At 41.7% G+C, this 26003-nt stretch overlaps 1 protein-coding gene across 2 annotated transcripts; it reads left to right on the top strand.

Moving 5' to 3' along the window:
• The first annotated feature begins 283 nt into the window (after positions 1-283).
• LOC112247814 (solute carrier family 2, facilitated glucose transporter member 3) lies at positions 284-24221 on the top strand. 2 transcript variants are annotated; one of them, XM_024416638.2, is made up of 11 exons: positions 284-578; positions 990-1164; positions 9710-9811; positions 10313-10473; positions 12290-12530; positions 12789-12951; positions 15551-15738; positions 20681-20785; positions 20927-21028; positions 22969-23172; positions 23357-24221. In XM_024416638.2, exons 2-11 carry the CDS (start codon positions 1141-1143, stop codon positions 23615-23617), a joined length of 1551 nt encoding a protein of 516 aa, XP_024272406.2. In that variant the 5' UTR covers positions 284-578; positions 990-1140; the 3' UTR covers positions 23618-24221. The 2 variants fall into 2 exon arrangements, with proteins under 2 accessions (XP_024272406.2, XP_042160949.1); XM_042305015.1 differs by having other exon boundaries at positions 285-578; positions 9707-9811.
• The last annotated feature ends 1782 nt before the right edge of the window (positions 24222-26003 follow it).

The following is a 26003-nucleotide window of genomic DNA, read 5'->3' as shown; positions in this document are numbered from 1 at the left end:
TTAAATTCCAATTCAGCCTCTGCTTTCTTCATTCTCTTCGACCTCTTCTTCCTCTTTTTCCTCCTCCATTCCTCCTTCAAAATCCACCTTTCCGTGTACCTGTCCCAATATTTTTCTCTTCCTGGCTTCACTAGCAGCCCAGTGGCATCCCGATGTAACTCCATCTCATAATTGTCTTGCTCAACTCGAAAACGTGTCTTCTACAGGCGCTGACATTTTGAGAGAATGGGCAGTGGCACAACTCCCAACCAGCCTACACTATCCTCGAACGTTCTCTCAGACAGGATCAGATTGTCTGCCAGGCGCTGTTCAGGGCTCAAATGCCCCACGAGCGCAATTATTTGGTTAAAAAAGCGTGCGCTTTTACATGTAGGAGCAAGCATGACCAGAGATTACCAGGGCGCGTAGGATGTCGGCAAAGCTAGGAAACGTGCGGACAGACTTGTGCCACTATCGTATATAAATCGGTGACGAGAGAGAGAGGGGAGCAAGTGCTAGACATTCTTCTAAGCATACAGTTCTAGATAACGGACTAAAGGGAGATACGATAACCTATTTGGCACCAAACAGGAATTACGGTAAAATAGCCTATATCGTTTTACTATTGTGAAGTTAGCAAACGTTTGTATTTGTTCATTTAGAATGAGAAGGGATGTATTTATAGACATAGATTTATTTATAGACTTTAGTCAGTAGTAGTCAACAGGAGGACGCTCTATCAGAATTAGTGGTGTATAGAATAGAATAGGACGAAATGTAATGTATGCATGCAAATGAAACGTGTATCATCACCACTTTCGTAAAATACATCATAATGTATATTGCTGCTCAAGCCAGATAGTCTACTCTACAGTGGAGGTTGAATGTGTGCATCCACAGGTAGAATATACTCTGCTGTCTGTGCAGCTGCTAGGCTTGATGTGCTTCAGGTGTTTTAGTTCATCACTTCTAATGTATTAAAATGCTTCTGTTTTATTTGTTCTCTGCAGGTGGTTCCTCTGCAAACTGCTGTTTGGACTGCCTACATTGTTAACCTTGCAAATGAGAGCCTCGTTTTGGAAGGAGAAACTCAAACCAACGATTTAACTTGGAGTTATTTGATGTTTCCTGAGGAAGTCAGACAGTGAAACATAATTCAAGATGGAGAATATGGAAGCTGGGAAGGTAAGCAACACATTAGGTCTGTCTTCTCCTCTAGTATTCTCCCGTGCTTGACTTGGACTGACATAGGTGCTGGTACTCATTTTGGGTGCTGCTACTATTTATATTTAGGTGCAGGAACTCCACAATACTTTTGCGATAATATTCTATAGAAGGTGCAGGAACTCAAGCAGTAGTAATTTTGAGGTGCTGCTACTCAGCTCTGGTGAACTACTGCCCAAGTCGAGTACTGGTCTTCTCACAGAGTTACTGATGACATCATATGATTTTATTCATTTATTCATGTTGCTTATTTTTGTTGTTGTTGCAATTACAGTTTTTAACATTTCCTTCCAAAACACAACAATGCAGTTGTAATACATCACCATTTGAACCACATTAGTTACTCTACCATCACACCAGTTGTGCAACAGTATTTATACGACTACTCTTCTCCTTTGTACATTATACATTCATTTATCTCTGGTGACTATTTGTTAAACAATCCTCATCCAGCAGCACTGTTTCCTGAGGAAGAGTAGAGCAATGTTTTTTTCCCTCCCTGTCTTTGTCTCCCTACCTTTAATGAGTCAGTCAGAGAATGGTATTTACAAGGAGACGGGTGAACACTGCTTTTCTTCTACAGGGGCTGGGGTGGAAGGGAAGTGGGAGAGGAAAGAGAGAGAGAGAGAGGGGGGGGTAGAGAAGGAGAAAGGGGATTGGCGGATGCTACAGATACAGGTGGCGTGTCTGAACTTGAGCGGGTCTGTTTTATTCTCTAGCCTGTACCTGCATGTAGGACTAGGAGAGACAGACAGAATGAGGGTAGAGAGAGTGATATGTAGTAAGGTAGGTGGGTATAGGAAATTATGTGTGAGGTGAGAGAAAGGAGTAGAAAGAGTCACATGATAGAGGGAGCAATAGCAATAGTAATAGTGTGACAGAGGGATAGAGTTATAAGCCCTAGAGGCCTAGATTGGCCATCAGACCCCCCCGCCCCCCCCACACACACTGCTAACCTAGTCATGATCACACTCTTAAACCACTCTAAAATACAGATGGATTAGATGCTTATTGTTACCAGATGCTTCTTCATATGGTTGCCTAACTACAACATGGCTTGTCTTTTGAAACAGGTTGCACACTGTTGGTTGTCTTTCTCTTCTTTGTGGCTTTTAGGCAATGAGACTTTCCTACCAACCGTTGATGTGAAATTGAGCTTCTTGCCAATAGCATGTCACTCACTGACCATGTTGTTACACTACATGACCAAAAGTATTTGGACCCCTGCTTGTCGAACATCTCATTCCAAAATCATGGGCATTAATATGAAGTTGGTCCCCCCTTTGCTGCTAGAACAGCCTCCACTCTTCTGGGAAGGCTCTCCACTAGATGTTGGAAAGTTGGAAAGGTGGCATCTTATGACGGTGCCAAGTTGAATGTCACTGACCTCTTCAGTAAGGCAATTCTACTGCCAATGTTTGTCTATGGAGATTGCATGGTGGTGTGCTCGATTTTATACACCTGTCAGCAACAAGTGTGGCTGAAATAGCCAAATATACTACTTTGAAGGGGTGTCCACATACTTTTGTATTTCTACTGTATTTTGACTAACAGCACTGATGGAAAATGAGAAATGTTACAAATAGGGAGGTTCAAGACCCTCGTAAGGCATTCACAGTAAAATGGAGGGATGTATTGCAAAAGGAAATAGCAAAACGGTATTATACTGGGAAAGAAGTGTTAGTCTGTGGACATTGGAGGGTTGGAGTTAAGATCAGAATGAATGGTGGATTGGCCACCGTGGGTGAAAATCCAGCACTTGCAGAAAGATGAAATGAGGAATAGCGAGAAAGAGGATCAGATGGACAGATAATAGGATGAGAAACAGAAGGACTTCAGTATACATCAGAAATCACTTTTCCGGTCATGTGACACACACACACACACACACACACACACACACACACACACACACACACACACACACACACACACACACACACACACACACACACACACACACACACACACACAGGCACACATGACAAAAATGCCCGTCTATATAGGTTTGTGTAAAACAGTTGTGCTAGTCAACAAGCTTTACAGGCTTTTTAGTATTGTACAGTATGTGTGGTATACACACACTCAACCATGCTACTCACTGTTTATTATCTATGAGTCACTTTACTCCTACCTACATGTACATATTACCTCAATTACCTCGACTAACCTATACCCCCGCACATTGACTCGGTACTGGTACCCCCTGTATATAGCCTTGTTACTGTTATTTTATGTTGCTCTGTTATTTTTTACTTCAGTTATTTAGTAAATATTTTCTTAACTCTTTTTTTTCTTAAAACTGCATTGTTGGTTAAGGACATGTAAGTAAGCGTTTCACGGTAAGGTCTACACCTGTTGTATTTGGCGCATGTGACAAATACATTTTATTTGATTAGACACACACATACTGTAGGATTCTGCACTGTCACACACTGTGCTCCTTACTCACTCAGCCACTCCCTTATTTAGTCATGTTATGAACTGTGACGGTATTCAGAACAGTAAATGATGTGCTCACACACTCTTTCTCGCTGTTTTACTCAACATTAAAGCTGGAATCCTTAATGGTCAAACTGACACATCAGTTTGGGCTATTACAACAACTAAGAAGTTACTGGAAACAACCAACACTGTATTTTCTTCCTCAGACATTGCAGGAACGATAGTGTACCACGTTGGGTTATCAGTGTAACTTGGGTAATGAAACCCTTAGAGCGTTTTATTCTTATAGCACCTGCGTCTGTGTTTTTAGTGTTAGCCCAGGTTACCTCCATATGTAGTCATTCTGTGTCAGTTGGTCTTTGATTTGAATTATGTTCCAGAACTAGGCCTCTTAATTATGCCTCCTACACATACAGTACCAGTCAAAAGTTTGGACACACCTACTCATTCAGTTAAAAACTTTTTTTAAAACTATTTTTATAATCAAAACTATGAAATAACACACGTAATCATGTAGTAACCAAAAAAGTGTATTATATTTTATATTTGAAATTCTTCAAAGTAGCCACCCTCTGCCTTGATGACAGCTTTGCACACTCTTGGCATTCTTTCAACCAGCTTCATGAGGTAGTCAGTCACCTGGAATGAATTTCAATTAACAGGTGTGCCTTGGTAAAAGTTAATTTGTGGAATTTCTTTCCTTAATGCGTTTGAACCAATCAGTTGTGTTGTGATAAGGTAGGGGTGGTATACGAACATATCCCTAGTTGGTAAAATATCAAGTCCATATTATGGTAGGAACAGCTCAGAGTTACCTCTGCCGCAGAGGATGAATTCATTACAGCTAACTGCACCTCAGGATTGCAGCCCAAATAAATACTTCACAGAGTTCAAGTAACAGACACATCTCAACATCAACTGTTCAGAATAGACTGCGTGAAACAGGCCTTCATGGTCGAATTCCTGTAAAGAAACCACTACTAAAGGACACCAATAATAAGAAGAGACTTGCTTGGGCCAAGAAACGATGGACATTAGACCGATGGAAATCTGTCCTTGGGTCTGATGAGTCCAAATTTGACATTTTTGATTCCAACCACTGTGTCTTTGTGAGATGCAGATTAGGTGAACGAATGATCTCCGCATGTGTGGTTCCAACTGTGAAGTATGGAGGAGGAGGTGTGATGGTGTGGGGGTTCATTGCTGGTGACACTGTCAGTGATTTATTTAGAATTCAAGGCACACATAACTGGGATGGCTACTACAGATTTCTGCAGCGTTACGCCATCCCATCTGGTGTGCACTTAGTGGGACAATGACCCAACACACCTCCAGGCTGTGTAAGGGCTATTTGACCAAGAAGGAGAGTGATGGAGTGCTGCATCAGATGACCTGGCCTCCACAATCACCCGACCTCAACCCAATTGAGATGGTTTGGGATGAGTTGGACCGCAGAGTGAAAGAAAAGCCACCAAAAAGTGCTCTGCAAATGTGGGAACTCCTTCAAGACTGTTGGAAAAGCAGTCCAGGTGAAGCTGGTTGAAAAAATGTCAAGAGTGTGCAAAGCTGTCATCAAGGCAAAGGGTGGCTACTTTGAAGAATATAAAATATATTTTGATTTGTTTTTTGGTTACTACATGATTCCATATGTTATTTCATAGTTTTGATGTCTTCACTATTATTCTGCAATGTAGAAAATAGCAAAAATAAAGAAAAATCCATGATTGAGGAGGTGTGTCCAAACTTTTGACTGGTACTGTATATTAGGATCGTTATGATAAAGTAACGATCAGTTTTCCTTTACATTCCTGTACACACGTAGCCTATAGCTCAAAACATTAAGACAAAGGAGATGATCGTGGACTACAGGAAAAGGAGGGATGAGCATTCTCATAGACAGGGCTGTAGTGGAGCAGGTTGAGAGCTTGATGTCCACATCACCAACAAACTATCATGGTCCAAACACACCAAGATAATCGTGAAGAGAGCAACAATAACGCCTATTCCCCCTCAGGAGACTGAAAAGATTTGGCACGGGTCCTCAGATCCTCAAAAAGTTCTACAGTCGTGGCCAAAAGTTTTGAGAATGACACAAATATTAATTTCCACAAAGTTTGCTGCTTCAGTGTCTTTAGATATTTTGGTCAGATGTTACTATGGAGTACTGAAGTATAATTACAAGCATTTCATAAGTGTCAAAAGATTTTATTGACAATTACATGAAGTTGATGCAAAGAGTCAATATTTGCGTGTTGACCCTTCTTTTTCAAGACCTCTGCAATCCGCCCTGGCATGCTGTTAATTAACTTCTGATCCACACCCTGACTGATAAGAATAATCTATGCTTGAAGTTTGTCAGAATTTGTGGGTTTTTGTTTGTCCACCCAAAACTCTGGGGAGTTTCCTGGCCATGGACCCAAAATATTGATGTTTTGTTCCCCAAGCCACTTAGTTATCACTTTTGCCTTATGGCAAGGTGCTCCATCATGCTGGAAAAGGCATTGTTCGTCACCAAACTGTTCGTGGATGGTTGGGAGACGTTTCTCTCTGAGGATGTGTTGGTACCATTCTTTATTCATGGCTGTGTTCTTAGGCAAAATTGTGAGTGAGCCCACTCCCTTGGCTGAGAAGCAACCCCACACATGAATTGTCTCATAATGCTTTACTGTTGGCATGACACAGGACTGATGGTAGTGCTCACCTTGTCTTCTCCGGACAAGCTTTTTTCCAGATGCCCCAAACAATTTGAAAGGGGATTAATCTGAGAAAACGACTTTACCCCAGTCCTCAGCAGTCCAATCCCTGTACCTTTTGCAGAATATCAGTCTGTCCTTGATGTTTTTCCTAGAGAGAAGTGGCTTCTTTGCTGCCCTTCTTGACACCAGGCCATCCTCCAAAAGTCTTTGCCTCACTGTGCGTGCAGATGCACTCACACCTGCCTGCTGCCATTCCTGAGCAAGCTCTGTACTGGTGGTGCCCCGATCCCGCAGCTGAATCAACTTTAGGAGACGGTCCTGGCGCTTGCTGGACTTTCTTGGGCACCCTGAAGCCTTCTTCACAACAATTGAACTGCTCCCCTTGAAGTTCTTGATGATCCGATAAATGGTTGATTTAGGTGCAATCGTACTCGCAGCAATATCAGTCAGTTATTCAAACTGAATCAGCCTGAACCAGATCTCCAGCCTTGTCCTCGTCAACACTCACACCTGTGTTAACAAATCATTGACATGATTTCAGCTGGTCCATTTGTGGCAGGGTTGAAATGCAGTGGACATATTTTGGGGAGATTCAGTTCATTTGCATGGCAAAGAGGGACTTTGCAATTAATTGAAATTCTTCTGATCACTCTTCATAACATTCTGGAGTATATGCAAATTGCCATCATACTACAAGCTGAGGCAGCAGACTTTGTGAAAATTCATGTGTCATTCTCAAAACTTTTGGCCAAGACTGTACAGCTGCACCATCGAGAGCATATTGACTGGTTGCATCACCGCCTGGTATGTCAACTTCTCGGCCTCTGACTGCATGGCACTACAGTGGGTAGTGTGTACGGCCCAGTACATCACTGGGGCCAAGCTTCCTGCCATCCAGGACCTCTATACCAGGCGGTGTCAGAGGAAGGCCCTAAAAATGGCCTAAGACTCCTGCCACCCTAGTCAGAGACTCTTCTCTCTGCTACAGCAAGGCAAGCGATACCGGAGCGCCAAGGCTAGGTCCAAAAGGCTTCTTAACAGCTTCTACCCCCAAGCCATAAGACCTCTGAACAGCTAATCAAATGGCTACCCTGACTATTTGCATTGACCTCAATTATGTACATATTACCTCGACTAACCTGTATGTGTGTGTAATATTATATTAACTAATATAATCCATCAGTTATACCTTGACTGCAGTGCAATAAAACATGAACTAGAGTGTAATAGTGCAACTTAATGTTAAGTGTTATCCACCCAGCTTTATATCCTATCATATCCTATTCTGTTGCTGACAGTAGCATGAAACCATGAAAACAATATCTTGCGTTTCTTCTGGCTAGTCTTTTCTCCCTAGTAACTGGGTCTGCGTTAATCTTTTGTCTGTGTCGTGAAGCCTTCTCCTTATTAGACAACGGCATCTACAATATAAAGATAACGTGCCTTGAAAATACCTTAAAATGCCATAAAATAGTTTTAAATTATAATATTCAGTATTCATACAACAATTAAATCTGAATTAAATTAAATGATTAAATGTTGTAAACTTGTGAAAACATGGGATAACAAAGCAACTGTCATTCAGCATAATGGGTAACATTGTGGTATAACATGAAACTTTTGTTGTGCTGAAGGACAAAAGCGTGATACTGAAGGATGGATTTCATACATAAACATATTTAACAGGCAGTTCTTTGGCCACCTATATAAAGTAATGACCTTGACCTATAAATATTATCCTTACTTTTCATATTTAATATAGCTTTTTATAAAATAATAACATTAAAAGTATGTTTTCTGTGTTGTACTGAAGGACATGCGTTTTTGGTACAAAGGTTACTAGAGGTTGAAAAGGTGAAATCATCAGAGATTTACTCACCTCATCACATTGATAGAGGGTCTTCAATGGGTCTTCTTTGTGATTTCACACACTGTCACATGATTACCTTTAAAATGGCTTTTTACCTTTGTGATACTGAATGACATTGATGAAGAGCAAAAGTCCAGACAAAAGTTATTCAAGTTTTTTATTGATTTTTTAGATTCAGTATGTTGCCCATTAGACTACATATTGTTGCAAACACACATAATTATGCCATGAGTGTTCATTTGTATTTTTAGGATGAATTTCTCAATTTTAAAAACACTTTTGTCATTAGAATTTTAACACGGACAGTTACACTGAAGGACATTTTGACACTTTAGAGCTCAATAACTCCCTTAATTGAATAGTTTGCAACAGAAATATTTCTAGGTCAAGAGAAGGGTAAGAGTTGAGTGATTTAACATTATATTTATACATATTTCTCTTTTTATGTTAAATGAATGGTCTTCGAACACCAAATTTAAACGTCTCGTCTTCGGCCCATCTACTTGTATGTGTAATAGTGTGTGTCATAAAGAGTAGCCTACCTTTGTGTAATAATAACTGACACTATTATGTCACTTTCCTACAGCCTACATTCTCTGTAAAAGAGATGTGGTATTTGAGATGAGTAGGTTTTGGTCCGTTAAAAGAGACCACATCAAACAGGGTTTCTTTCCCTGGTCTGGCCCAGGGCTTTGTATAGCAGACTTTCATTATAACCAATCAGCTTGGTGCTGCTATGTTGCTCAGCTTGGTGCTGCTATGTTGCCCAGCTTTAAATGTCATAACTGACTATCATTCATCAAAAACCCACAGCTAAAAATAAAACAACTTCATGCCAGATGTATTCACTTGGTATTTGTTTAAGTAGTAGTTAGGATTAGTATATTAACGCATATTGGACTGGTATAACAGCCGAACCCAATACAATAGGCCTCAACAGTAAAATAAAGTAGCATAAATCCATAGTAGCATAGAGTCTCTATTCTTCTCACAGTTCATCCTCAAGACTCCGGGTCGATCAGGATTGCGAAACATGGTTCCATTTCCACTGTTTTGTAACACCGAGGCTAGCGTGGCAGTGTAGACAGTGACAGCTTGTGGATGCTCAGAGAGAAAGCAGAAGAGAGGGAGAACAATCACAAACAGAATGGTTCATTGTGTATGTTCTACTGTCACTGGGAACAACAAGAGCCTTGTGGGCCAAGACACTGGCTATGATGACAATGACAGAATTATTGTACACTACATCTCCATCCATATGCATTAGACCAGTGGATATCTAATTTCCTGTTTCTCTCTCTCTCTCTCTCTCTCTCTCTCTCTCTCTCTCTCTCTTTCTATTTCTCTCTCTCTCGCTATCCTTTTCTCTGTCACTTTCTTGGTATCTGTTTCTCTCTATTATTTTAACACCCCTCTCCCTCCATCACTCCCTCTCTCTCCACGTTTTCACTCCCCCTCTCTCTTCCTCCCTCTATCCCTCCTCCATCCCCAGAAGAAGAAGGGAGTGACCTGTTACCTCCTCTACTGCATCACTACAGCCGTCATCGGCTCCCTGCAGTTCGGATACAACACAGGAGTCATCAATGCCCCTGAGCAGGTGTGTGCGTGCGTGTGCGTGTGCGTGTGCGTGTGTGTGTGTGTGTGTGTGTGTGTGTGTAATACCGGAGTGGTCATAATGGTCATCATTATTAATGTATTATTAGTTCAAAAGGATTGATACCTCCTTTTATAATCAACTTAGCATTGTGTCATACTAGTTGGCACACACACACACACACACACACACACACACACACACACACACACACACACACACACACACACACACACACACACACACACACACACACACACACACACACACAGAGTTGGGTGGATGTGCTGTTGTTTTCAACTTTGTTTCCCCCTTGTGGGCAGTCAGTGGCAGTACTCATCTGTATTGACTATAACAGTTAGGGCTGGAACAGGGCTGGAACAAATGCCTGCACCCTCTGTACATCTCCAGGACTAGGATTTTAGACCACTTGTCTAAATCCTCAGTGATATTCCCACCCTTTAACCTCTGAAGGTTCTAAGGTTCTGTCATCTCCACTCTCAGAAACTGCGACGGTTCTTCCAGATTGTGTCTATGGATCGTTATGGAGAACCCTTCTCCTCTGGGACTAACACCATGGTTTGGAGCTTCGCTGTGGCCATCTTCAGTGTGGGGGGCATGGTTGGGTCCTTGTCTGTGGGGGTCATGGTGGACAGGTTTGGGAGGTGAGTTAAGGACTAATGATACAAAGAAATGCAGATGTACAGTAAATGTGTGTGTGGAAGTGGTTTTGTATCTGTAATGACTTTGTACTGTTTTATTCATTTTATTCCCAGCACCACAATCAGAGTTGTGCAGCTTGTAAATATTTGCTCTCAAAGATGAGCCAAGGGCCTTTATTCAATTCTGTGCTGTAATGTTAATTGAGGCTGTAATGTTCAATGCGGTCTAACCTCCTAACTAGAGGTCGACCGATTATGATTTTTCAACTCTGATACCGATACCGAATATTGGAGGACCAAAAAAAGCCGATGCCGATTAATCGTCCGATTTTTATATATATATATTTGTAATAATGACAATTACAACAATACGGAAAAAACACTAATTTTAACTTAAAATAATGATTCAATAAAATCAATTTAGTCTCAAATAAATGGTTTAAATAATGCAAAAACCCAGTGTTGGAGAAGAAAGTAAAAGTGCAATATGTGCCATGAAAGAAAGCTAACGTTTAAGTTCCTTGCTCAGAACATATGAAAGCTGGTGGTTCCTTTTAACATGAGTCTTCAATATTCCCAGGTAAGAAGTTTTAGGTTGTAGTTATTATAGGACTATTTCTCTCTATACCATTCATATCTTTGACTATTGTATGTTCTAACAGGTACTTTAGTATTGCCAGCCTAATCTCGGGAGTTGATAGGCTTGAAGTCATAAACAGCGCAATGCTTGATGCACAGCGAAGAGCTGCTGGCAAATGCAGGAAAGTGCTGTTTGAATGAATGCTTACGAGCCTGCTGCTGCCTACCCCCACTCAGTAAGACTGCTCTTTCAAATCATGACTTAATTATAATATAATAACACACAGAAACCCAAGCCTTAGATCATTAATATGGTCAAATCCGGAAACTATAATTTTGAAAACAAAGCGTTTATTCTGTCAGTGAAATACGGAACCGTTACGTATTTTATCTAACGAGTGGCATCCCTAAGTCTAAATATTGCTGTTACATTGCACAACTTTCAATATTATGTCATAATTATGTACAATTCTGGCAAATTAATTAGTTAGGAAGAAATGGTCTTCACACAGTCCAGGCGGCCCAAACTGCTGCAAATACCCTGACTCTGCTTGCACAGAACGCAAGAGAAGTGACACAATTTCCCTAGTTAAAAGAAATTCATGTTAGCCAGCAATATTAACTAAATGTGCAGGTTTAAAAATATATACTTGTGTGTATTGATTTTAAGAAAGGCATTGATGTTTATGGTTAGGTACACATTGGTGCAACGACAGTGCTTTTTTCGCGAATGCGCTTGTTAAATCACCCATTTGGCGAAGTAGGCTATGATTCAATGATAAATTAACAGGCACCGCATTGATTATATGCAATGCAGGACAATCTAGATAAACTACTAATATCATCAACCATGTGTAGTTAACTACTGATTATGTTAAGATTGATTGTTTTTTATACGATAAGTTTTATGCCAGCTAGCACCTTACCTTGGCTCCTTCCTGCACTCGCATAACAGGTACGGCCATAATCGGTGTCCAAAAATGACGATTACCGATTGTTAGGAAAACTTGAAATCAGCCCTAATTAATCGGCCATTCCAATTAATCGGTCAACCTCTACTCCTAACCTGGCCTCATCTCACCTCACTTCATCACTCTTTATTTAGCAGGCCATTCATGGTCTCTGGCAGGGCACTGGACTAAATGGCTTCACTCCATCTTTCTAACATCACACCTTTTTCCTCCCACTTTCTTTCTTTTCTTTCCCCATTTCCTATCCTCCTCTCTCTCCCTCTCCCCAGGCGGAAGTCCATGCTCCTGGCCAATGTGCTGGCCCTTCTGGGTGGAACTCTGATGGGTCTGTCCAGCCTGTGTAAGTCCTTTGAGATGGTCATCATTGGCAGGCTGGTCATTGGCGTGTTCTGTGGCCTGTGTACGGGACTGACGCCCATGTATGTGGGAGAGCTGGCCCCCACGCACCTCAGGGGGGCCTTCGGCACTCTCCACCAGCTGGGAGTGGTCATTGGCATCCTGGTGGCACAGGTACCACAGAGAGGACCAGGCACTGGTTCACTTTCATTTAGGTTATTTTGGTTCAAACTCTACTGAGTTTATTGTAATTAATTTAATGTTATTGAGGTCAACTGATTTAAATGCTGTTAATTTCACTGAATGTAATTGACCGATCTCCTTTTTCTGTATAATCAAGTCAGTTAAATCTGTTTTAGTTTGAGAATTACTTTTTCTACTACCTTAAGCTTTAACCCTGGCCATCCTGTTGTCCCTCTCTCTGCTCTGTAGGTCTTTGGTCTGGAGTTTCTGCTGGGGTCAGACTCCCTGTGGCCCCTCCTGCTGTCCCTGACGGCCATCCCTGCTGTGGTGCAAAGCATCATGTTGCCCTTCTGCCCAGAGAGCCCCCGCTACCTCCTCATCAGCCTAAACCAGGAGGAGGAGGCTCGCAAAGGTCAGGGAGAGGAGACATGTTACTGATCATATTACACATAGGAGATGTTACTGATCATATTATACATAGGAGATGTTACTGATCATATTACACATAAGATATGTTACATATCATATTACACATAAGATATGTTACATATCATATTACACATAAGATATGTTACATATCATTTTAAATAAAGGAGATGTTACTGATCATATTGCACATAGGAGATGTTACTGATCATATTACACATAAGATATGTTACATATCATATTACACATAAGATATGTTACATATCATTTTAAATAAAGGATATGTTACTGATCATATTACACATAGGATATGTTACTGATTAAATAAAGGAGATGTTACTGATCATGTTACACATAGATGTTACTTATCATTTTACACATAGGAGATGTTACTGATCATAAACATCCCTTTTTCAGGACCCTGTCTTTCAAAGATAATTCGTAAAAATCATTGTCAAGGGTTTAAACACTGTTTCCCATGCTTGTTCAATGAACCATAAACAATTAATGAACATGCACGGTCATTAAGACACTAACAGCTTACAGACGGTAGGCAATTAAGGTCACAGTTATGAAAACCTAGGACACTAAAGAGGCCTTTCTACTGACTCTGAAGAACACCAAAAGAAAGGTGCCCAGGGTCCCTGCTCATCTGTGTGAACGTGCCTTAGGCATGCTGCAAGGAGGCATGAGGACTGCAGATGTGGCCAGGGCAATAAATTGCAATGTCCGTACTGTGAGACGCCTAAGACAGCGCTACAGGGAGACAGGACGGACAGCTGATTGTCCTCGCAGTGGCAGACCACGTGTAACAACACCACTACAGGATCAATACATCCGAACATCACACCTGCGGGACAGGTACAGGATGGCAACAACTGCCTGAGTTACACCAGGATCGCACAATCCCTCCATCAGTGCTCAGACTGTCCTCAATAGGCTGAGAGAGGCTGGACTGATGGCTTGTAGGCCTGTTGTATGTAAGGCAGGTCCTCACCAGACATCACCGGCAACAACGTTGCCTATGGGCACAAACCCACCGTCGCTGGACCAGACAGGACTGGCAAAAAGTGCTCTTCACTGACAAGTCGTGGTTTTGTCTCACCAGGGGTGATGGTCGGATTCGCGTTTATCATCGAAGGAATGAGTGTTACACCGAGGCCTGTACTCTGGAGCGAGATCGATTTGGAGGTGGAGAGTCCGTCATGGTCTGGGGCGGTGTGTCACAGCATCATCGGACTGAGATTGTTGTCATCGCAGGCAATCTGAACGCTGTAAGTTAGAGGGAAGATATCCTCCTCCCTCATGTGGTACCCTTCCTGCAGGCTCATCCTGACATGACCCTCCAACATGACAATGCCACCAGACATACTGCTCATTCTGTGAGTGATTTCCTGCAAGACAGGAATGTCAGTGTTCTGCCATGGCCAGCGAAGAGCCCAGATCTCAATACCATTGAGTACGTCTGGGACCTGTTGGATCGGACGATGAGGACTAGGGGCATTCCCCCCAGAAATGACCGGGAAGGTGCCTTGGTGGAAGAGTGGGGTAATATCTCACAGCAAGCACTGGCAAATCTGGTGCAGTCCATGAAGAGAAGATGCACTGCAGTACCAGATACTAACTGTTACCCCCCTTTGTTCAGGGACACATTATTCCATTTCTGGTAGTCACATGTCTGTGGAACTTGTTCAGTTTATTCTCAGTTGTTGAATCTTGTTATCTTCATACAAATATTTACACATGTTAAGTTTGCTGAAAATATACGCAGTTGACAGTGAGAGGACATTTATTATTTTGCTGAGTTTATTACACATAGGAGATGTTACTGATCATATTATACATATGAGATGTTACTGATCATATTACACATTGGAGATGTTACTGATCATATTACACATAGGAGATGTTATTGATGAAATTACACGTGGGAGATGTTACTGATCATATTACACATAGGATATGTTATTGATCATATTAAATAAAGGAGATGTTATTGATCATATTAAATAAAGGAGATGTTACTGATCATATTAAATAAAGGAGATGTTACTGATCATATTAAATAAAGGAGATGTTACTGATCATATTACACATAGGATATGTTACTGATCGTATTACACATAAGATGTGTTACTTATCATAACAAACCTAGGATATGTTATTGATCATATTAAATAAAGGAGATTTTACAGATGAATATTACACATAAGATATGTTACTGATCATATTAAATAATGGAGATGTTACTGATCATATTAAATAATAGAGATGCTACTGATCATATTAAATAATGGAGATGCTACTGATCATATTTTACATAGGAGGTGTTACTGATCATATTAAATAAAGGAGATGTTACTGATCATATTTTACATAGGAGGTGTTACTGATCATATTAAATAAAGGAGATGTTACTGATCATATTGCACAGTACTCATTTAGGTAACTTTTTTATTTGACTGTTTACTTAGAAACAATGTGGTGTAAAAGTAATTACATGACAATTACTCTGTTGATTATTTGGGATTCATTAGTATCAGAAAGTATCTTGTATTTAAAAAAATATCTCGCCCTCCCTCCAGCCCTGGTGCGTCTGCGTGGCTGTGAGGACGTAAGTGATGACATCCAGGAGATGAAGGAAGAAGGGATGAAGATGGGCATGGAGAAGAAGGTCACTATTCCAGAACTCTTCCGCTCGCCAGCCTACCGTCAGCCAATCATCATCGCCATCATCCTGCAGCTCTCCCAGCAGCTCTCTGGCATCAACGCGGTGAGTAGACTACAACTCCCACAATGCAACATAATTAGAGCCAGGAGTTATTCCATACTACATTATCAAACTAGGAAAAACATTAGGGAAAAAAAGCCTTTAAGAAGGACAGAGAGTTTTTCCTTCTCTTAATCCATGACCCCTATTCTAACAATACATGACAGGTGGAAGCAATATGGTGGAAACCTATCCAGCCCTTTTATAAATTAGTAATGAAGGAAAGGAGATGAGGAAAGAGAAGCATAACCACAGATTTCAAAAGAATAAGTTCTCAATGAGCCTTTCCAGATCAAGTTATTACGTATAGGCATATGTAGTAGGACGTGTAATGTTGCAACTCTCACAGTTCTACGGAAGTCACAGTTCAACATTAGAATACTGAAACTAAATGATTCAGTGAAGAGATGCCAACATACAGAGACTGTCAAGGCACCACCTCTTCAGCCCAGAGGCTGAGGAAGGAAGCGTTTTATTAAGTGGAATGGATGTAGCATAATAACATGACTAGCGGGATGATCACCCTAAGATCTAATGGAGATTGTCTGTTGATAAGGTCAGTTAACCTGGCTGTCAGTCTGAGCTAGCGTTAGCCAAGTTTATCCTGACTCAGACAGACCCAGGTTAAAGGTCAATGCAATGACCTTTAGACTGGGCCTAATTCAGACGGCTGTTAGAGGGCTCTTTTACTGAACAATGTGTATGTTTCATATGATTGTGTTTTTCTTTTCGTGTTTTGTGTTTGATGTGCATATAGATATATATAGCAAAATTGTTGTTTATTAATGTGTATATAGATATAAATAGTAAAACTTTTGTTTATTGATATGTATATAGATATGTATAGTGAAACTGTTGTATATTAATGTGTATATAGATATATATAGTAAAACTGTTGTTTATTGATGTGTATATAGATATATATAGTGAAACTGTTGTTTATTGATGTGTATATAGATATATATAGTGAAACTGTTGTTTTAAAAAATAAAAAAAATTATTTCACCTTTATTTAACCAGGTAGGCCAGTTGAGAACAAGTTCTCATTTGCAACTGCGACCTGGCCAAGATAAAGCATAGCAGTGTGAGCAGACAACACAGAGTTACACATGGAATAAACAATTAACAAGTCAATAACACAGTAGAAAACAAAGGGGGGAGTCTATATACAATGTGTGCAAAAGGCATGAGGAGGTAGGCGAATAATTACAATTTTGCAGATTAACACTGGAGTGATAAATGATCAGATGGTCATGTACAGGTAGAGATATTGGTGTGCAAAAGAGCAAGTAAATAAATAAAAACAGTATGGGGATGAGGTAGGTGAAAATGGGTGGGCTATTTACCAATAGACTATGTACAGCAGCAGCGATCGGTTAGCTGCTCAGATAGCTGATGTTTGAAGTTGGTGAGGGAGATAAAAGTCTCCAACTTCAGCGATTTTTGCAATTCGTTCCAGTCACAGGCAGCAGAGTACTGGAACGAAAGGCGGCCAAATGAGGTGTTGGCTTTAGGGATGATCAGTGAGATACACCTGCTGGAGCGCGTGCTACGGATGGGTGTTGCCATCGTGACCAGTGAACTGAGATAAGGCGGAGCTTTACCTAGCATGGACTTGTAGATGACCTGGAGCCAGTGGGTCTGGTGACGAATATGTAACGAGGGCCAGCCGACCAGAGCATACAGGTCGCAGTGGTGGGTGGTATAAGGTGCTTTAGTGACAAAACGGATGGCACTGTGATAGACAGCATCCAGTTTGCTGAGTAGAGTGTTGGAAGCCATTTTGTAGATTACATCGCCGAAGTCGAGGATCGGAAGGATAGTCAGTTTTACTAGGGTAAGCTTGGCGGCGTGAGTGAAGGAGGCTTTGTTGCGGAATAGAAAGCCGATTCTTGATTTGATTTTCGATTGGAGATGTTTGATATGAGTCTGGAAGGAGAGTTTGCAGTCTAGCCAGACACCTAGGTACTTATAGATGTCCACATATTCAAGGTCGGAACCATCCAGGGTGGTGATGCTAGTCGGGCATGCGGGTGCAGGCAGCGATCGGTTGAAAAGCATGCATTTGGTTTTACTAGCGTTTAAGAGCAGTTGGAGGCCACGGAAGGAGTGTTGTATGGCATTGAAGCTTGTTTGGAGGTTAGATAGCACAGTGTCCAATGACGGGCCGAAAGTATATAGAATGGTGTCGTCTGCGTAGAGGTGGATCAGGGAATCGCCCGCAGCAAGAGCAACGTCATTGATATATACAGAGAAAAGAGTCGGCCCGAGAATTGAACCCTGTGGCACCCCATAGAGACTGCCAGAGGACCGGACAGCATGCCCTCCGATTTGACACACTGAACTCTGTCTGCAAAGTAATTGGTGAACCAGGCAAGGCAGTCATCCGAAAAACCGAGGCTACTGAGTCTGCCGATAAGAATATGGTGATTGACAGAGTCGAAAGCCTTGGCAAGGTCAATGAAGACGGCTGCACAGTACTGTCTTTTATCGATGGCGGTTATGATATCGTTTAGTACCTTGAGTGTTGCTGAGGTGCACCCGTGACCGGCTCGGAAACCAGATTGCACAGCGGAGAAGGTACGGTGGGATTCGAGATGGTCAGTGACCTGTTTGTTGACTTGGCTTTCGAAGACCTTAGATAGGCAGGGCAGGATGGATATAGGTCTGTAACAGTTTGGGTCCAGGGTGTCTCCCCCTTTGAAGAGGGGGATGACTGCGGCAGCTTTCAATCCTTGGGGATCTCAGACGATATGAAAGAGAGGTTGAACAGGCTGGTAATAGGGGTTGCGACAATGGCGGCGGAAAGTTTCAGAAATAGGGGTCCAGATTGTCAAGCCCAGCTGATTTGTACGGGTCCAGGTTTTGCAGCTCTTTCAGAACATCTGCTATCTGGATTTGGGTAAAGGAGAACCTGGAGAGGCTTGGGCGAGGAGCTGCCGGGGGAGGAGCTGTTGGCCGAGGTTGGAGTAGCCAGGCGGAAGGCATGGCCAGCCGTTGAGAAATGCTTATTGAAGTTTTCGATAATCATGGATTTATCGGTGGTGACCGTGTTACCTAGCCTCAGTGCAGTGGGCAGCTGGGAGGAGGTGCTCTTGTTCTCCATGGACTTCACAGTGTCCCAGAACTTTTTGGAGTTGGAGCTACAGGATGCAAACTTCTGCCTGAAGAAGCTGGCCTTAGCTTTCCTGACTGACTGCGTGTATTGGTTCCGGACTTCCCTGAACAGTTGCATATCCCGGGGACTATTCGATGCTATTGCAGTCCGCCACAGGATGTTTTTGTGCTGGTCGAGGGCAGTCAGGTCTGGGGTGAACCAAGGACTGTATCTGTTCTTAGTTCTGCATTTTTTGAACGGAGCATGCTTATCTAAAATGGTAAGGAAGTTACTTTTAAAGAATGACCAGGCATCCTCAACTGACGGGATGAGGTCAATGTCCTTCCAGGATACCCGGGCCAGGTCGATTAGAAAGGCCTGCTCACAGAAGTGTTTTAGGGAGCGTTTGACAGTGATGAGGGGTGGTCGTTTGACTGCGGCTCCGTAGCGGATACAGGCAATGAGGCAGTGATCGCTAAGATCCTGGTTGAAGACAGCGGAGGTGTATTTGGAGGGCCAGTTGGTCAGGATGACGTCTATGAGGGTGCCCTTGTTTACAGAGTTAGGGTTGTACCTGGTGGGTTCCTTGATGATTTGTGTGAGATTGAGGGCATCTAGCTTAGATTGTAGGACTGGCGGGGTGTTAAGCATATCCCAGTTTAGGTCACCTAACAGAACAAACTCTGAGGCTAGATGGGGGGCGATCAATTCACAAATGGTGTCCAGGGCACAGCTGGGAGCTGAGGGGGGTCGGTAGCAGGCGGCAACAGTGAGAGACTTATTTCTGGAGAGAGTAATTTTCAAAATTAGTAGTTCGAACTGTTTGGGTATGGACCTGGAAAGTATGACATTACTTTGCAGGCTATCTCTGCAGTAGACTGCAACTCCTCCCCCTTTAGCAGTTCAGTTTATTGATGTGTATATAGATATGTATAGTAAAACTGTTGTTTATTGATGTGTATATAGATGTGTATAGTAAAACTGTTGTTTATTGATGTGTATATAGATATGTATAGTAAAACTGTTGTTTTTATTGATGTTTATTTATTGATGATATGTGTTTTTATTGAGATATATATGTGTATATAGATAAACTTTTATAGTTTATTGATTGATGTATATAGATATGTATATTGAAACTGTTGTTTATTGACTTGTATATATGTATAGTAAATTGACTGTTGTTTATTGACTTATGTATATAGATGTGTATATAGATATATATAGTAAAACTGTTGTTTATTGATGTGTATATAGATATGTATATAGATATGTATATAGATATATATAGTAAAACTGTTGTTTATTGATGTGTATAGTAGATATATATAGTAAAAAAACTGTTGTTTATTGATGTGTATATAGTATATAAAACTGTTGTTTATTGATGTGTATATAGATATGTATAGTAAAAAACTGTTGTTTATTGATGTGTATATAGATATATATAGTAAAACTGTTGTTTATTGATGTGTATATAGATATATATAGTAAAACTGTTGTTTATTGATGTGCATATAGATATATATAGTAAAACTGTTGTTTATTGATGTGCATATAGATATGTATAGTAAAACTCTTGTTTATTGGTGTTCATGAAGGGCTCATCTGCTAAAGAGACTGTGGTCTCAGCATGACTCCCTTCTTAAATAAAAGTTACATAAAACAATTATAAATACAGCATCAATCAAACCCAGATGGCCACAGAACACACTGAAACAACAGCCCTCTCTCTGTCTGTAGGAGTAAACATGGGTCGACAACAACTAGAGTTAACTAGATACATATCCTATATATTGGTTATGAATTTAGTCAGCAACCTCTCCCTCTCTCCTACTTCCTCCTCAGGTATTCTACTATTCGACAGGTATATTTGACACTGCCGGGGTGACCCAGCCCATCTACGCCACTATAGGAGCTGGGGTGGTCAACACTCTATTCACAGTGGTGTCTGTAAGTATTTTAACACATATCTGGTCAAGTATAATAATACAGAAATAGTACAGTTTGATAGTGCACTACCTTAGACCAGATTCCAATATGAAATGTAATACCCTTGGACACATTCTAAGCACTTCCTTGTTTGATTCACAGCTCTTTCTGGTGGAGAGGGCAGGACGAAGGACCCTGCACCTTATCGGATTGGCTGGAATGGCTGTCAGTGCTCTGCTCATGACCATCTCCCTCTCATTGGTGGTGAGTTTGAATCTTGGCTGTCCATCATTTCAAATGTCAAGAACCCGACAATAACTATTCTTGTCACACCATAAATATCCTTGACTGGATTTAATTCCACTGCTTAACATTAAAAATGATCCGCCGCCATTGTTACAACCCCTATTACTAGCCTGTTCAACCTCTCTTTCGTATCGTCTGAGATTCCTAAAGATTGGAAAGCGGCCGCAGACATCCCCCTCTTCAAAGGGGGTGACACTCTAGACCCAAACTGTTACAGACCTATATCCATCCTGCACTTCTAAAGTCTTCGGAAGCCAAGTGAACAAACATATCACCGACCATTTCGAATCCCACCGTACCTTGTCCGCTACACAATCTGGTTTCCGAGCTGGTCATAAGTGCACCTCAGCCATGCTCAAGGTCCTAAACGACATCATAACCGCCATCGATAAAAGACAGTACTGTGCAGCCGTCTTCATTGACCTGGCCAAGGCTTTCGACTCTGTCAATCACTGTATTCTTATCGGCAGACTCAACAGCCTTTAATGACTGCCTCGCCTGGTTCACTAACTACTTCTCAGGTAGAGTTCAGTGTGTCAAATTGGAAGGCCTGTTGTCCGGACCTCTGGTGGTCTCTATGGGGGTGCCGCAGGGTTAAATTCTCAGGCCGACTCTTTTCTTTGTGTATATCAATGATGCCGCTCTTGCTGCTGGTGATTCTTTGATCCACCTCTACGCAGATGACACCATTCTGTATACATCTGGCCCTTCTTTGGACACTGTGTTAACAAACCTCCAAAAGAGCTTCAACGCCATACAACACTCCTTCCGTGGCCTCCAACTGCTCTTAAATGCTAGTAAAACTAAATGCATGCTCTTCAACCGATCGCTACCTGCACCTGCCCGCCTGTCCAACATCACTACTCTGGACGGCTCTGACTTAGAATACGTGGACAACTACAAATACTTAGGTGTCTGGTTAGACTGTAAACTCTCCTTCCAGACCCATATCAAACATCTCCAATCCAAAGTTAAATCTAGAATTGGCTTCCTATTTCGCAACAAAGCATCCTTCACTCATGCTGCCAAACAACCCTTGTAAAACTGACCATCCTACCAATCCTCAACTTTGGCGATGTCATTTACAAAATAGCCTCCAATACCATACTCAACAAATTGGATGCAGTCTATCACAGTGCAATCCGTTTTGTCACCAAAGCCCCATATACTACCCACCACTGCAACCTGTATGCTCTCGTTGGCTGGTCCTAGCTACATATTCGTCGTCAAACCCACTGGCTCCAGGTCATCTATAAGTCCTTGCTAGGTAAAGCTCTGCCTTATCTCAGCTCACTTGTCACCATAGCAACACCCACTGGTAGCACACGCTCCAGCAGGTTTATTTCACTGGTTATTCCCAAAGCCAACACCTCCTTTGGCTTCCTTTCCTTCCAGTTCTCTGCTGCCAATGAAAATCACTGAAGTTGGAGACTCATATCTCCCTCACTAACTTTATGCGTCAGCTGTCAGAGCAGCTTACCGATCGCTGCAGCTGTACATAGCTCATCTGTAAATAGCCCATCCAACCAACTACCTACCTCATCCCCATATTTGTTTTTGTTTTTCTGCTCTTTTGCACACCAGTATTTCTACTTGCACATCCTCACCTACACATATATCACTCCAGTGTAAATTGCTAAAATGTAATTTATTGCATTACCTCCTTACTTCATTGGCACAGACTGTATAAAGATTTTTCTAGCGTGTTATTGACTGTACGTTTGTTTATCCCATGTTTAACTCTGTGTTTTTTTTGTCGCACTACTTTGCTTTATCTTGGACAAGTCGCAGTTGTAAATGAGAACTTGTTCTCAACTGGCCTACCTGGTTAAATAAAGGTGAAAAAAACTAAAACAAACATGTTTGATCCCTCCATTCCCTCCCTCCTCTCTGAGTAGAAGACCAACCCATCTCTGAGCTACCTGGCCATCGTGGCGGTGTTTGCCTTCGTGGCCAGTTTTGAGATGGGTCCGGGTCCTATCCCATGGTTTATAGTTGCTGAGTTGTTCTCCCAGGGGCCTCGGCCTGCAGCTATGGCCGTTGCCGGCTGCTCCAACTGGACCGCCAACTTCCTGGTCGGGCTGGGCTTCCCCAAACTGGAGGTTGGTTCTTCTTCCTCATCCTACCCGTCGTACTACAGACACATATGTATATGTATCAAGATAAATCTGCAGGCCTCAAAGCTGAATGAATTGGATTGGCACCATTATAAGACCAAAACATCAGACAAACTTTACAGCTTAGATTGTGTTTCTCTCTAACCTCCTCTCTCTCTCTCCTTTACAGGAGCTGTGTGGTCCTTACGTCTTCATCATCTTCATGATCTTCCTCATATTCTTCATCGTCTTCACCTACTTCAAAGTCCCGGAGACCAAGGGGCGGACCTTTGACGACATTGCCAAAGGATTCGCCGGCACTGCAGGAGCCCAATCTCCTCCCCCAGAGGGTATGGTCACCCTGCCCGTCTCCCCGACAACGGAGAAAGTTCCAATGGTTGAGTTTCCGACGGAAGAGAAGGAGAAGAAGGGATCGTCAGCGAATCTGTAGATAGTGGAACAGTTAGAGAACAGGGTTACAGGTTTAGACAAGCCCCTTGTGCATAGATACTGTAATGTAGTTTAAGTTCAAAACAAAACTTTTTTTGATCCATTTGAGGTTGAATTGGACTTTTAAAGTGCAGGACTAGAGATATGCACTGTTATGGAAAGGAGCTTCCATATGAAATAGCAGCTTAGTGTCGGGTGTGTGTATAGTGTGTGTTGGGAATAGGGTCGGGGATGATAATGCAGGCATCATGAGAGTACGTGTCAAAGAGGATTTATGTTTACTGTGTGTCAGTATGTGTGTGTGTGTGTGTGTGTGTGTGTGTGTGCCTTCAGTCATTTTCTTTTAAACTGCCTAAAGTATTTATTACTGTAAGTTATTAATGATAATTTGTAATGATCTTTTACCAATGCCCAAGTAATTTATGACATTTATTTTTAGGTGACTTACCTCATAGAGGTAATCATTAATTAATCAATGACAATTTTTTACGGTACTTTTTAATGATTGACATTACAATAAAAACCTTTATAGTATTAGCATTTAATTAAGAGGATAAACATTCCAACAAATATGTTCAGTAATAAACTTCCCGTATTTTCCTTCACTTGGGTGAAAGGGTATTAGGATTTGGGTTGATGTGTACTGAGGTCAGTGGGTTTGGGAGGATAGTATGGGAACCTAAAAAGGGTTTAATCTGAAATCCTCTCTGCCTGGTGTATCCTAACCTAGCCTATCTGTCTCTCTGCCTGGTGTATCCTAACCTAGCCTATCTGTCTCTCTGCCTGGTGTATCCTAACCTAGCCTATCTGTCTCTCTGCCTGGTGTATCCTAACCTAGCCTATCTGTCTCTCTTCCTGGTGTATCCTAACCAGCCTATCTGTCTCTCTGCCTGGTGTATCCTAACCTAGCCTATCTGTCTCTCTGCCTGGTGTATCCTAACCTAGCCTATCTGTCTCTCTGCCTGGTGTATCCTAACCTAGCCTATCTGTCTCTCTGCCTGGTGTATCCTAACCTAGCCTATCTGTCTCTCTGCCTGGTGTATCCTAACCTAGCCTATCTGTCTCTCTGCCTGGTGTATCCTAACCTAGCCTATCTGTCTCTCTGCCTGGTGTGACCTTGAACTGTCACAGAGACTCAACAGCACGACGTGTCTCTCCATGAACACTGCTTCAGCTAGAACACTGGCCCACCAATGGCTCACCCATATTTGTGGCTTCTGTCTGCCTCATCAGACTACATACAGTATACGCTTCCAATGCCTGGCTGGCCTATCATAGCTATGCTAATGAGGAGTTCCGTAGTAAAATGTATTCAAATCTCCAAATAGTACATCAAACATAGATTCTGGGTTTGGCCAGTATGACAGTAGAATTATTTGACAGCATGATAACAGTCTCTTCAAGACAGTTAGATTGAGAGAATGTGTGGAGGACCATTGAAGAATCTAAGATGTACTCCAACTCATGGGGCAGCAGGTAGCCTAGTGGTTAGAGTGTTGGGCCAGTAATCAAAAGGTCACTGGATCGAATCCCTGAGCTGACAGGGTAAAAATCTGTCCTTCTGCTCCTGAACAAGGCAGTTAACCCACTGTTTCCCGGTAGGCTGTCATTGTAAGTAAGAATTTGTTCTTAACTGACTTGCCTAGTTAAATAAATGTTAAATAAAAAAATGTATGTATCAGATAGGGGTAGAGGTAATATATGGAGCAAAGCCATTCAACCCCTATGGAACAATGACATTCAACTAGTACTTGGAAAGTCTACATTGACCTCAGTATGATGTATAGAGGCTGCACAGTTTTTGGAGTGAGATCTAACAATCTAACGTGAGCTGTGTTTGCTTTGTGTGTGAAGACTTCTATATATTCTATATATCATAGAATATAATTTATCATAGACTAGATCTGAATGTGAATTTCTAGTCATTTTAACAACCTACCAAGTGTGAAGTATATGATCACAGTAGAAGACAATATATGATTTGTTAGGAACATAGATTTGTTAGGAACATCCTGAAAATAGTTGTTCCAACAAGGTGTCTACGTTAAATGAGAGTATATACCAACTCTAGAGTAATAGTATTTATTGTGACAACAACAGTGTTTGTGGAGTCTTGTGTAGGTTTTGACCAGGTTAGTTGTTGTTATACATGGTTGTAAGTTATTTCTACTATATTGTAGCTAGTATTCCATAATGATGGCAAATATCTTCTCTGTGTCTCATACAGTATCTACTAATGCATTTTGGTTGTGTTATTACTCATGTGATGTTGTTACTCATTGATAACTGAGCACTTTCCTACCTTTTGGCCTAAAACAACATTTGACCTATCATCACTTTGGCAATCTGGCTTTTCTTCGATGGTTGTGAATGTGGTGTGTATGTTG

Source organism: Oncorhynchus tshawytscha, linkage group LG23, assembly GCF_018296145.1.
Source record: "Oncorhynchus tshawytscha isolate Ot180627B linkage group LG23, Otsh_v2.0, whole genome shotgun sequence".
Classification (NCBI taxonomy): Eukaryota; Metazoa; Chordata; class Actinopteri; order Salmoniformes; family Salmonidae; genus Oncorhynchus; species Oncorhynchus tshawytscha.
Note: the sequence above shows the minus strand (reverse complement) of the source record. Positions and strands in the feature narration are given on the sequence as shown.